Source organism: Enoplosus armatus, chromosome 2 (genome assembly GCF_043641665.1).
Source record: "Enoplosus armatus isolate fEnoArm2 chromosome 2, fEnoArm2.hap1, whole genome shotgun sequence".
Taxonomy (NCBI): domain Eukaryota; kingdom Metazoa; phylum Chordata; class Actinopteri; order Centrarchiformes; family Enoplosidae; genus Enoplosus; species Enoplosus armatus.
The window spans coordinates 20,567,855-20,581,975 of NC_092181.1; the positions used below are offsets into that span (position 1 = coordinate 20,567,855).

Below are 14,121 nucleotides of genomic sequence, written 5' to 3' on the forward strand. Positions count from 1 at the left end.
AAACCAAAAAAGAGAAGCAGTATGATAATAATTGGGTTTCCTGATGACTGGATGAGCCAAAGTGGGCCGCAAGGGAATGATGCTTGAGATTAAACTGACCCGCGATGTCGGTGATGCTAACAAGTCTGCCTCTGGTAAGGAAACATTTCATGTACCTGGAAAGCAGGGAGGAGCAGCCAGTGAAAAGAGTGAAGGAAAGAGGGGAAAGAAAGAGAAAGAAGGTCATCCCGACCCATCACTCCACCAGTTGTTGTCGTGGTGTGGCTGAGCGATTTATTGACCATCTCAGGACGCACTCTGTCAGAGCTGACGAGGTGGTGGAACGGCATGAAGGAGAGACGGAGGGAGGGAACGAGGGAGGGAAGGAAGCCAATATGAATGAGTGAGAGTGAGGGGATCCGTTTCCTTGGCCTCATTGATAATGACATACCTGCTTGGGCTGTCCGTTAGTCCTATAGCACACACTACTTAGGCTCTAACTGGAAAATCAATACGCTCCTCTCTCAGAGACCTCTTGCTGCCATGGCTCTTTGTGATTGGCAGCTGCAGCCGAAGGTCGTCCCTGGCGACCATGAGAGTTTGGCGGAGCGAGCAGGAGGAGGGGGGAGAGGGTGCGGTCCCAGCAGTTTGACACTTTAGGGACAGCTTAACGATATGGGACCGGTCGCTACATAACACCAGGGTGGTTTTCTTTGACTGAGTGACCATCCATTCAGCCACTCCAGCTAACCCAGAGGAGCCGTCACCACCCCACTAATTAGAGTTACCAATGACTTCTCAATGGGGGTTTTATCATTGCATAGTCCAAGGTTGGACACTGACCTTTAGGAAAAATTAACTGGTATTCTTTCAAAAATATTTTTCTAACTGGACTTGTGCTAAAACTTTCTGGAAACACATTGTGGACTTCCACAGGATTCAGGAAAAAGCAGCACAGTTAAACTTGTATCAGCTGTGTTCTTGTGAACTAAGAGACTACAGTGAGCATTTTCATGAGGCAAAAAACACTATTTCAAGTCTTATATTCTAATATTACGTGATATTTGGTTGTAAACTGTATATTTTCTAGTCCAATAAAAATGATCTGTTGACATTAGGATGTAATTTTAAGTAAATTACTTTTTTTTCTGTGATTTTAGTTTTTTACATTGTTGTGCGGCCCAGTGAGTGATAATTTCATGTCTGTATAAAAGCTCACTAAATGCATACTGTGTTTTAGTAGCACACTATATGCCAATAGTGTAAATACTAATAAAGCATAAGGTAACTGACAGGACAAGTTGGTAGCCAACCTCAATCTGTGGCTTTAAAATTCAAATGACGATTTCAAATTTGAAAAATTCCTAAATAACAAGAAAATATGTTTTCTAAAATACTCACAAACTAACAAACTTACTGTATTTTTCTATCCATTGCTGGAGTTGTCCAACCATCCTCCTCAATAGTTGTACTTTTTTTTGCAGCTTTTTCATTTCTGGTGTGTGACGGATTGTGAGACAGTGTCCATCAAAAGCACACTCAAAAAGAAAACGACTTTAATGTGCATTCAAGCATTTTTAAGTATAAATTTGTTATTTTGCCACTGTGAACATACTCCATACTCAAACCACAGTTAGAATGAGTAAATTGAATGCTATCAGGACACAGGAATGGTCTGTAATACACTCAGATTGCAATAGGGATGTAAGGGAAGCTTCCTCCAATCAGGTTTTTGCTGGTATTTCCTTTGACCAATCAGCTGGAAGTAGAGCAAATTTCACTTCCTCATTCATGCAATATTAGTAGTCTCCAAGAGTGGCTCTGCAACAATAACTCCACATGCAATATTGATGGCTTGTGTCTAAACACATGGGGGGTGCTGCTAAACACACACACATACGTACACGGGCAAATGCACATCTGCTCCGTGACTTCATCAGTTCTGCTCTCTGCCGAGCAGATGCAGAGGCCTGCCAGGCAATTAGTTGCCTGCGATGATTTTCTTTGAGCCCTCTACGGAGGGAGCAGCTGGGTCCATCCGGGTTTGGGAGACAGAAACAAAATGTGTGAACAAGAGCATCCAAAATGTACTCGCTCACGGTTGCCGATGTCTGTCTCCGTGCACATGTGTGTGTTCTTAGACAGTGAGCCACTTTCCCTGCACCTATCATGTTTCCAGAGAAAGGAAAAGGGAAAAAAAGAGCATTACCTAAAAATGCCAAGCCTTGACATCCCCCTCCCTTATCACTTGGAATTACAAAGCACACTAACTCAAGCAGACACAGGGGGGAAACTGTTGCACATTCTGTTGCAAAACAAACCGATTTTTTCTATTACCTTCTTAGGCAATCTCTAATGTATCTCTAATGCCATGCCATAAATTGTAGTCATAACATTCAGAGATGTATTGCAAAGACCAAGGTCATTGTTAATGTGACTGTAAGCCATCCTGCTGCAAATTACTTTAGGAGACTTTTACTTTGCATTTGTTGCAGGTACAGTATATAGTGGCAAATCAGTCTGAAGATTCAACAAGTGTATGAACCAGAGTGACCAAATTATCACTGAAATTCTATTTTATTCATTTTATGACATGCATGATCCTCATACAAAAAGGGACCAAATATGTTTCGCATATGTTTAAAAGACATATTATGCGTCTGAGGTTGTTTTACTAATTGTCAACTCTGTTATGAAAACAGAGTAGTATACACATGGTACTCAGCCACCTGGGGGTACTCAGTGTAATCTGGTAGGAGATGAGAGGGAAAAGAAGAATGGAACTGAGACAGGAGGGAAGACAGAGCAAGAGCAGAAGAAGAGAAGAGAAAAAAAGAGAAGCAGTGAGGTTACTCATCAGCTGGCAGAGATTTGCACAGGCATGGACACTGTTTTGTGCTCGTGAGGGGATCACTGTGGAGTCGTCACACAGACTCAGATCAAAGAGCTCTCTGACAGGCCCCTGATCTTTTCTCCAGCCAATATAAACCAGGGGGAAACTCTTTAGGAACCACAGATAATTCTGAATGTTTTCGGGAGATAAAGGGCACAAAGAAGTAGCAAGAATGGATGAATGAGTGATGTGGCCTCTTAGATATATATGATCTTTCTATATGGGAGAAAAGAGGGAAAATAGGAGAGAGAAAAAATAAAAGTAGATTCGATAAACTAAAAACTATCCCAAATGCTCCCAAAGTTGCTCCCAGCTGGCCCAGCAGTGCATGTGCGGACCCTACTTCTGTTTTCCACCTAAGACCGTAAATGTACAAACACACAAGGTAAAGGTTCAAACAGTTTTCTGAGATGTGGCTGATCTTTCACATTCCAACTGGCAAAATAGACAGATTTAATTAAATGCAATCCACTGCATCCACTCCATTCTACATCGCAATAAAAAATGAACACAGTTGCTCAGAAACATGTGGTTTGATAAGTGGGCCAAAAACGGATTCACAATGTCTTTATAAAAGCCTTTGTCGCCATATATTTCATTAAGCTGCAGTTAGCGTGTCCTTCATAATATTTGGACACTTGCTCTCCAAGTAGTGTCGATTAATCTCTGGAGCTGTGAGCTTGATAATAAACAGTCATCCTGAAATCAAACAGCCACACGTTTTTTCTCATTTATTTCATTGCTATCTTTTTCTTAATTACAAATATTGCTGTAACTATCGCTTCACTCGAGTATGAGGATGCTGAGGAAAGGAATGCAAAACCTCAGATTAAAATTTATTTTAAATTTCACAATGAATCAAGGCTGCCAAGTCAACTGTTGCTTGTGTTGCCACAGCTACTCTAGATACTCTAGTAGTTCTAGGCAGAACATCCAAACGGCTAAAAGATGTTCTTAGCGGCCCGTGCATCAAATTCAAATGCAATGACACATCAGCAAACGCTAATGTTTCCCCATCAGTGAAAACCGAATATTCATCAACAAATTGTCTAATTAAAATACTTAATATAATACAGTATATAGTTACTGCCTTTGACCCAGATAAAACAAACGTGATCCCATGTTAATTTGAATTGAATAACAACTTGTGCATTTTGAAGATGAAAGTTATTTGTTACATTGACATGAGCTCAAATATTAAGCGGGTCTTTCACATTGAACTAAATAATACATTCTGCAAATTTAATCGTAAGTTACTTTACACTCCCTAAAGCCTCATCAGCACTTGCAAAAAGGCAACATGATGAAGTCCAGAAGATGTGGCAACAATGAAGGGGGGCTCATTAATCCTTGCCTTTTCTGAAAGATTTGTGGCTTATTTCAGAATCCCTTGCATAGTTGGCTACTTCATATCAGTGAAATGGTTTCTGGATATCATTGTTGAAGCAATATTCTGCATTATGTAAAATCATTTCTGTGATAAGTGACATGAAGTTCACGCATACTTCTAACATTTTAGTTGCACAAAAATAGCAGCATGCTTGCTTTTTATGGCCTTTGAAATAAGGTTTGGCAACAGGCAGCTTAACGCCGGATGCAGAGAAAAATCATACCGACATTTTCCATAATGTAGCTACGCACGCAGCCACAGTCGGCCTTAGTGTCTCTGATCAACATCTCAAGCACGCCATTCAAGATATTACAACATATAGACTGACTGTGGTCTCTGATTATTCCTGTAGGCCTAATTAATTCGCAGAAATTACAGAAATGCTTGAACTATATAGAACAGTTGTAATGTCGCTGTCATGTGCCTTGACAGACGGGGAGACTTGTCCAATTACCTCCATATGATTTTACGCCAGACACCTACACAATGGCCGCGACCTCAGAAACTGCAGTGGCGGACACGTGCAACAAAACTTCGCCAAAATATTTCATATGACTCTCACGGCGGGGTTTTTTATTTATTTTTTTTCCCAGCATGCTTACATGTCTAAATGTGTCTCGCGCCGCAGCCCCTTGTCTGTGGGAGAAAGTAATGGCTTCTTCAGTCCTCCAACATGAAGTCTGGGTGACAAGGGGACTTCAATTACAACCTCGGAGAGACCCCCGGTTAAATTATTCAGTATGGACAAGGTTCACAGCGATAAACCCACGGGCAAATTAACGCGCTTGTGTGTGTGTGTGTGTGTGTGTGCGTGTGTGTGCGTGCGTGCGTGCGTGCGAGAGAGAGAGACACACACATGCCAGTTATTTGACTCAATCCAAAATATCGACTGTGTACACGACACTAAATATTCAATAAAATGTAAATCAATTGATCAGGTGGATATCAGTTTCACTACTCGTCCGATCAGTTTGTAGTTTAGGCCACTCTAGTTCAAGCTGATCATAAGCTGCAGGTGCACTCGACACATTCACTATTTTAAACGCGCATTAACAAAATGATCAACAATAATAAACGGCGTAAATTATTGATATTTTATATTAAAAAAATATATACACATGAATGTGATAAAAACAGAATAAATGGTATTTTGAACTGACCTTAAATGAAGACAGTAAGTAAAACGAATGACATAAATAGGCTGTTTTGTTTATCAAGGTTTAATTTAATGTACAAATAATGTGACCAACTGACCATGCCTCGTGTTAGACGTCTAATTCGAAAATCACACTTAAATCCGTAAAACAGATACGTTTTCGAGATTTAGCCAACAATTGCAATTACTGAGCCTTTCAAACACGAAATACACCCTTTCAATTAAACACGCAGAGAAAGAGAGAGACTGAGAATACAAGCAGGTCTAAAGTTAAAGGCTGTCACTCACACTACACTCCAAATCCTCTGAACGCACCGGGAGAAATTACGCGCAAAGAGAAACACTTTTCCTGGAAAAAAAAACATTGTTTTACTGCTGGCTTGGAGAGTATACGCTGGTGTTTGCCCGTTTAAACCTAAAGGGTTTGTGTTTTCCTGTGTCGACCTGAGAGCAGCGGACAGCTCCGTGCGCCCAGATGCTGCTGAGGCGGACTGAAGCTCTTCTGCTCTGATTGGCTGCCCGCACTGACAGCTCTGCACATGATTGCAGGAAGAGAAGCCCGACCCCCTTTCACTCTTGCTAAAGGAACCATTCATAAACTACACAAGTCCAGCTCACAGCTGAGTGTGGACGAAAAGTGAGCGGGGACACGGAGGAGAGAATATCAGCAAGAGGAGATGAGTGGTCACAGACGATGCTTTAGCCTTTAGCGTCTGCAGCCCAGGACACGGATGGTGACCCACAACCTGAATATGAATCTACCTAGCGGTGCTGGAAGTGCTCATGACTTGGACTGATATTTAGCACGCTATTACGTTGCATCCCTATCCGTTTCCTCCTCCTCACACTGACGTCCATCCGCTGCAAAAAGCAAAAAAAAAAAACTTTGATTACACACTTTTCCTGCACGGGGAAGCATTTGCCTCTGGCTTTACCGGTCAGCATTGGATCCGTCAACTTACTGCGACTCCCCGGTGTACAGCCCGGACCTCTGCCCAAACATGATCGCGACGCAGGCAAAGCTGGTTTACCAGCTAAACAAATACTACAACGAGAGATGCCAAGCTCGCAAAGCGGCCATTGCGAAGACTATAAGGGAGGTTTGTAAAGTGGTGTCGGATGTCCTGAAGGAGGTGGAGGTGCAGGAGCCCCGGTTTATCAGCTCCCTCAGTGAGATAGATGCGCGCTATGAGGGGATGGAGGTCATCTCCCCCAATGAGTTTGAGGTGGTGCTTTACCTCAACCAAATGGGGGTGTTCAACTTTGTGGATGACGGCTCCTTGCCCGGCTGCGCGGTGCTGAAGCTGAGTGATGGCCGTAAAAGGAGCATGTCGCTGTGGGTCGAGTTCATCACCGCCTCGGGCTACCTGTCAGCCAGAAAGATCCGCTCCAGGTTTCAGACTCTGGTGGCACAGGCCGTGGATAAGTGCAGCTACCGCGACGTGGTGAAGATGGTGGCGGACACCAGCGAGGTCAAACTGCGGATCAGGGAGAGGTATGTGGTGCAGATCACCCCCGCGTTCAAGTGCACTGGAATTTGGCCTAGAAGTGCAGCTCAGTGGCCCATGCCCCACATCCCCTGGCCCGGTCCTAACCGGGTAGCAGAAGTCAAAGCCGAAGGTTTTAACCTCCTCTCCAAAGAGTGCTACTCGTTAACGGGGAAGCAGAGCTCTGCAGAGAGCGACGCCTGGGTTCTGCAGTTTAGCGAGGCCGAGAACAGGCTGCTGATGGCCGGCTGCAGGAAGAAGTGTCTGTCCGTCCTGAAGACTTTGAGGGACCGTCACCTGGAGCTACCGGGACAGCCGCTCAACAACTACCACATGAAGACCCTGCTGCTGTACGAGTGTGAGAAACACCCGAGAGAGACCGACTGGGACGAGTCTTGCCTCGGAGACCGACTGAATGGCATCCTGCTGCAGCTCATATCCTGTCTGCAGTGCCGCAGATGCCCCCACTACTTCTTGCCAAACTTGGACTTGTTTCAGGGAAAGCCTCACTCAGCCCTGGAGGCTGCTGCTAAGCAGACGTGGAGACTAGCGAGGGAAATCCTCACCAATGCTAAAAGTTTGGACAAACTATAAAGTGATTGTAGAGACAGAGCCGAGAGACATTTTGGGATAAAACTTCAGAGAAGGACAAAGATGATTCTGCAACTGATTCTCCAAGCAATGTGAAAAAAAAAAAAATCAGTAACAAAATAATGCAGCGAGGAAACCACAAACCCCCCTTTTTAAAATGGAGCAATTGGGCCACTGCCAGAGAGAAAGTGAAGGTACATTTTCAGATAAATGTAATAACTTTCAGTTGTCTTCTTTAAATGTTTTCACAAAGTGAAGAACCTTTTATTTAAATATATGCACAAAATCGTTAAGTGAAAGAATAAAATGTAGCGTGCCAAGTTCGATTTTTTTCATTATGTGACTTAAAAAAAAAAGAAATGTTAATAAAATGTTGCAAATTAAATTACAACTTGGCCTCGTGTCTTGACGTGTTTTGGCAGCTGATATGACAGGCTGTTGCATTTTGCTTTGCTATTGTCTGATGAACAGAACCATTCAATTATTCATTTCCACGAGAGAAAGTTAACCCGTGATCAACACCGGGAAAAAGAAAAAGGAAAAACCGCTTTTGCGAAATTTAAAGATGGAATGTGCACAGCCGACTTCAGGCCATTAGTTATTTTTACAGCGCGTCACAGGCTCAAAAGGATTTTCGAATGAATGTAAATCAACGGGCTCATGTTAATATACAGGCCTGGGAGCATCTGTGCTCTCTGTTTTAACAGCAGCACAAGCAGAAGTTCTGCAGCAAAACTCCAGCTTTAGTCTGACTAATGCGGTTGATTTTAGATAATGCAGTGTGGCTTATATGTGGCCCTTATTGTCAGGGTTATTATTAAGAATATCTGATAGAAAAATCACATTCAAATAAATGGGGATATTATTTAAAAGCAGCATCTGTAAATACACAGCTGCACACATTTAAAAACAAAAACGACAATTTCAGGGAGTTAAACTGCAGCGACTGAACAAACACAACCACCTGTGGGTCAGCACGTATTCTGTATGAAGCTGGTACTAATCTAACTACTAAATTACTAGTATCAGTCCAAATGTGACTGTTTATTTTTTTATGAAAACGCTGTTTCCGTGCAATTGGAATTGTAAAAAAATAAACCTGCTTACCAGGAAAAAAAATATATGCTGCAGTCCTAAAAAAAGGGGACGATCATTGCTAATGTGAAGGCCTGATTTATGTGCCGTTATAAGTCAGTTTGATCATTTATTTATTTATTACAAAAACACGGAGTTTATCCCCACTAAACTGGTGTTAAATTTACTTTACAAAATATTCATTAAGAAAAAAGAGACAGAGTCGTTTTATATTCAAACCCAAAAATATTGCAGAGTAAAAAAACAAATGACAGCACGCGGTAAATTACATTTTCCCCATTTCAGTTGAAATATTGTAACTTCAACGACAGACTGACATGACACGAATACAACATTATCAGATAAAAACATGGAAACACACTTGGAGTATCTTTTTGCTTATTTAAAAGAATACACTTGAGATATGAAACACACTGTATTCAGTCAGTCTTCCATTCAAATGTAAAGCCTGCATGTAGCATTATAGACTTTCGAGCCTGGCTTCAATAAGTGACCATTTTAGACGTGATCAATGGGGCTCCAGTCTCTTACCTTTGGATCGATGGCCTTGAAGCCCGGCTCGTCTTCATCCACCTCGAAGTAGAGCTCGGAGGCGGTGATGGACAGCGTGCCTTTCACCACCACAGCCGGAGCCACCAGCTGCGCACTGGTGCTCAAGTTGACTGGGCCTGCAGGGAGAGACACACGCCGGTCAGGACACAAGCGGCGTGTCCTCCCTCTCCAAGTGGGGACATTTAAAAAATAAAAGCCACCAACGGTAAAAGGTAAACGTATAAAACTCAACAGGGGATTGCACCGAGCTGAAACACACTGTGGGCCTTCAATCCTGGATTAGGGAAGTTGATGAGTGGTAAAGATAAACACGCGAAAGATAATTTCAGTCTATTTTATAAGTTGAGGCCGTGTCTCCCACGAATCATGTTTATATCAAACTGCTTTGCATTGGAGTTACTATATAAAAGTATATTAAAACATATACGAGGCTAAAGGCTGCGGCTACTTCAAACAGTCTGTAGTTTTCCTCCTGTAATCGGTCATCTGCAGTAACTCGAGGAGTTCAAGAGAAGCTGAGAAACATGCAACACTCCAGTCTGCCTACTGTATCATACATGCGGACAGATCCTAAAATAAAATACTGCAGTATCCTAACCTCGCACTAATAACAGTGTAAAACTTTGCTGTTAACATTGAGTTAACTGTCAGAAAATCGACTGTCAGTCAGAACCCATTGATTGCGGGCGTTTGGGTGAAGCTCTGTTTAATCTCTCATCAATCTTAATTTATGCCAGTATGACAATGGGAGCCGGCTCAGGGGAGCTGTGGGTGGAAGCCCTGCCCGGCTCTGCGCATATGAGCCATTGTATTTGCAGATGTGCGCCGCGGAGAGAGGAGGCTCGGAGCCCGGCTTGATTTCCCTGAGCACCCTCACACTCGTGCACACGGATGGAATAAACAGATATATATTCATCCCTCTGCCTCTCGTGAACCCCGTGAGTACTGACATGTTATCCGTGGGTTGAAATAACATTTTTTTATTTTTTTTTTTGTTCCATTCAGTCAAAGACATTCAATTACACCTGAAGCAGACAGCTGCTTAAGAGAAGAAGCTGAACCTCTCCCGACAATCTCCACTCAGTTCTCGCAGTATACACATCACTTTATTAGACAGGATTCAACGTTTAATCCTATTGTGATCCAGTTGCCTTATTTTAATAGCGCTGTGAGCCCCATTAATGCAGCTTAGTCTGGTGGGCGCTGTAGCTGCACATACAAATGCGGATTACACTGCAATCCGATTAGCGGCTATATTATATTTAATTAAGATTATTTAAATAGCACATGTATCAAAAGCAACAAAGAACTGACAACATCGTGAGTTGGATTACATTTAACATAAAGCTGTGCTGGGGTCGTTTGATCAGGCTAATAGGCTCATGCAGGGGAGGTTTTATTTCTGTAATGCTGCTTTTCTTGAATCAGATAATGTCCCATTTCTGGGTAAGCAGTATCCTGGGATAAACTCGGCTACTGCTTGGATTTAAAAAAAAAAATGTTTAGAGTGTTGCTACTCAGGCCTGTGTGTATGTTTGTGAAGCAGACCTCCAGTGGCAGACAGAAAACTGCAGATACTGTGTTTTCACCAGCCCTCTCTAGGATAGTGGTGCTATAATAAAAGATTGTCCAGAGGTATCATGCTGGCTAAGGCTTTCATTAAAAGCCTGTTTTCCTTGTACGTTCGCACAATTAATGCCGAGATATCTTTAAAAAAAAAAAAAGTGTGATATCAAAGCAAAACAGCAACGTCATATGAGAAAATCAGTGAAATCCTATGATGGGAGATGACCTTATTTCTTTATTTTGTCTGGGCTGCAGGACAAACAACGCAGCAGGACTGGGAGGGGTGAGAATGAGATGAAGAGGATGACTCGTTCCTTTACCTGTTAAGTTCTCCAGGTCCTTCTCCTCTAAGGATGACAGAGTGTCATCGTCTCCGTCAAGTAATGTCTCACTCTCCGCGTTTTGATTTCCCAGAGCCTGACTCCTGATGGACTGCTTGCCTTTGAGAACATCCTCCTCAGACGCTGGAGGGGGGGAAAAGGGGCTTTTTATTTTACCTTTAATACATTACAGTTATGAGGTCATACAGTGTTACGCATGAAGTAACATTTATTTCATATTGTACTGTAGGTTAACACAATAAATCTGTTTAACTTTATTCAGTGAGGAGTTTAATGGCTTTCAAACTTTAAATGATCACGTTTGAGCAGATTTTATTTTTAACTGCAACAAAACATCTGACTCGGACGTCTTTTCAGTGTAAAAACAGCAATTATACAGTAAGCAACCATAACAAACGGTAAAAAAAATGACAAAGGAGGAGTCATTTTTACGTCACATCACAGATTCAGTACGAGCTTTTTCCTCACTGCCTTAGTTGAAGCTGCAGCCGCTAATGGTGAAGTGGTAAATAAAAAGAAGGCTTTCCATTCAAATGTGATTATCATTACAACCTCACATAAAATCAAAATGTAAGTATAATCTACAATTTTATTCCCACACATTGATTTGAAACTACTTAATACTTATGTTATGTATTTTTAAGACATTATCTTTATGGTATCTTGTTTTTGTGGAATTCCAAAGATGGGTGTAAACTTTGTTTAGCCAACAGAAAAAAGACCTTCTGTAAAGTGTAGTGGATTTACCCTCCAATAACACAATTTGCAAAGTCGATCAGCACTGATGTTTAACCTTGATTCATTGGTTAGGAGCAATGCTGACTTGCGTTGCATTTTCAGACTTGCAGAACAACATGCAGACAGGCAAACCGAAAACCAGGAGAACGAGACAGACATAAGACAAAATCTTAACCCTGAATGCATTTTGCCCTTAAAACATACATCAAAACAAAACATCATTTCACACAAAGATTATTCAAACATTATTCAAAATTGAGGGTCGCACACTGTCCATTTTGATTTCAACTGAAAATGACAAGAGGTTCCAAATGGATTATTTAAGAAAAATGGTAATCTGCAAACATTTACAGAACCCTGCATTCCCCAGTGGTGCATGGGAAGGATCCACAGTACAAAGGCTAGCTGGCAAGTCTTCCCTCTTTGTAAACATAGCTGGCGATATAGTGAGAGCTTTCGCTGCTTCTGTGCACATTTTCTAATCCAGCATTCTGATAAACACAACACAGTTTTCATCCAGGGAGCCGGTGAACACATACCGAGTGGATTTATTTCAACAACACCTGAGGGGAGATCAATTGCACTTCCTAAAAATGCACAGCCATGTGGCCATATACTTTTAAACTGCTACAAGAGCTGGGATAAAAAATCTCTTGTCATGGAAAATATGCAGCTCACTGATATTTAGAATGGTCTTCCTGTAATTAAGCCTCCCTGGAGGATTCTTTAGTTAGCAGCACTGAAATTACTACCAGCTCCTCTAATACGTACCACATGCCATTGTATTCACACCAAGCAAGTGGACAGGGGACTTATCAAGAGCTTAAAGAACAGAGGTGCATTTGAACTTCTTTGCATTTCACTGTAAACATGCTCAGTAACTCTCACCCCAATATGCAAGTACTACAAACATAAACTGTCAAGCCCTACAAATACACAGTCTGATGCAACTAAACCTCGTGACTGCGCTGATCCAAAACAACGCTCCCTCTATTACCCTCAAGTACAAGTTATTAATAGTTACTCAGTACAATATACACAGAAGAAGTGCAACAAAAATAATGACCATAATGCTGACTTATTGTTTGGCCGAGTCTGTCAGAACAACAAGAAAAGTTATTTTGACCAGAGTTATGTCACTTATCACCAGGCAGACATGAAAGAAATGGGCACATAAGTGACAGGCTACATGCTTATATCCCAGTCTTTCTGTTGCTGAAGTAGATGCTGTTTGTTTTTTTATTCTTTTAATTTGACAACTTTGAGGTTTTAATGTGTGTGTGTGTGTGTGTGTCTGGGGATTTATGTGGAACATGCAAACTCATGAAACAAACTTTTATCAGTGGGACTTTAACCATCAAAGTGTGTGAGTGAATTAACTAAAATTAACTAAAAGTGTTAATGAGTAATATTAATAGCAATGACAAAGAAAAAAGAAATAGATTTTTTTAGATGTAAACTCACAATCAAATAAATAAAATTCAGGGTGTCATTTAAATTAAAGCATAAGTCAAAAAGATTACGACGATAAACAATCCATGCAAAGAGCAGGCGTGCCACATTAACAAAAAAATCTGCCAGGGAACTTCAACCTCATCACTCATCATGCAGCGAGCAGAAAACGTGCATAAATCCCAACAGGTTATACTTTTTCCAAGACCCCATTTCCCAACTGAGAGGTTCAACTACCTGCTTATACAACTCAAGGCTTGCATGGTCACAGCAATTAAATTGTCAAAATTAACAAATTTGTTTTTAACGGGAGCGTAGCCAGGAGTGTGGTCATGAGGCGAGTATTGATTACCAGAACAGAGACATTAGTCTTCAGGTATTTACTCTGCCACCTCTGGTACACGGGCCCTGGACCAGACCAAATCAATCCCCAGAAAAGATGGTTCTTTCCAGCCATAAATACATAACAGCCTACTCAAGCCTACTGGCAGCCACACACTCTCCTGTGGAAATCATCTTGGCGCAGTATGAATGATAACAGTTGTCCATGTCCTTAATGCAGAAATGCAAATTTCTCTCCATGTTTAAAGGAGAGGACATACATTCTAAAAAAGGAAAAATACGACTTTGTTACTATAGATCACTCAGTAAAAAATGCTAAATATTTTCCATTGCTTCTAATTTTATGATCATGCGTGACATTTGAACAGTGCAGCCACAAGTAGCTAGAAAATTAGGGTAAATTCAGGCTTGATCTTATACTAAATATTTTCTTAGGGAGTGAGACTGCATTTGCCCCTCTGCATCTGATGAATATAATTACAGCCAGATATGACCTTTGTGCTCCGTTTGAAAACTCAGCCCTGCATTCTCATCTTGAG

General features: G+C 41.6%; 2 protein-coding genes across 2 annotated transcripts in view; one reads left to right on the plus strand and one right to left on the minus strand.

The window, feature by feature from the left end:
* lrba (LPS-responsive vesicle trafficking, beach and anchor containing) overlaps window positions 1-14,121 on the minus strand; it is a 178,086-nt gene that overhangs the window by 62,380 nt on the left and 101,585 nt on the right. The window contains exons 38-39 of the mRNA XM_070912728.1: window positions 11,030-11,173; window positions 9,123-9,259 (exon numbers count right to left, since the gene is read on the minus strand). Of these exons, the coding sequence (XP_070768829.1) occupies window positions 9,123-9,259; window positions 11,030-11,173 (281 nt within the window). The remainder of the gene's footprint in view (window positions 1-9,122; window positions 9,260-11,029; window positions 11,174-14,121) is intronic.
* mab21l2 (mab-21-like 2) lies at window positions 6,420-7,866 on the plus strand. The gene has a single exon (XM_070923980.1). It carries the CDS (start codon window positions 6,420-6,422, stop codon window positions 7,497-7,499), a length of 1,080 nt encoding a protein of 359 aa, XP_070780081.1. The 3' UTR covers window positions 7,500-7,866.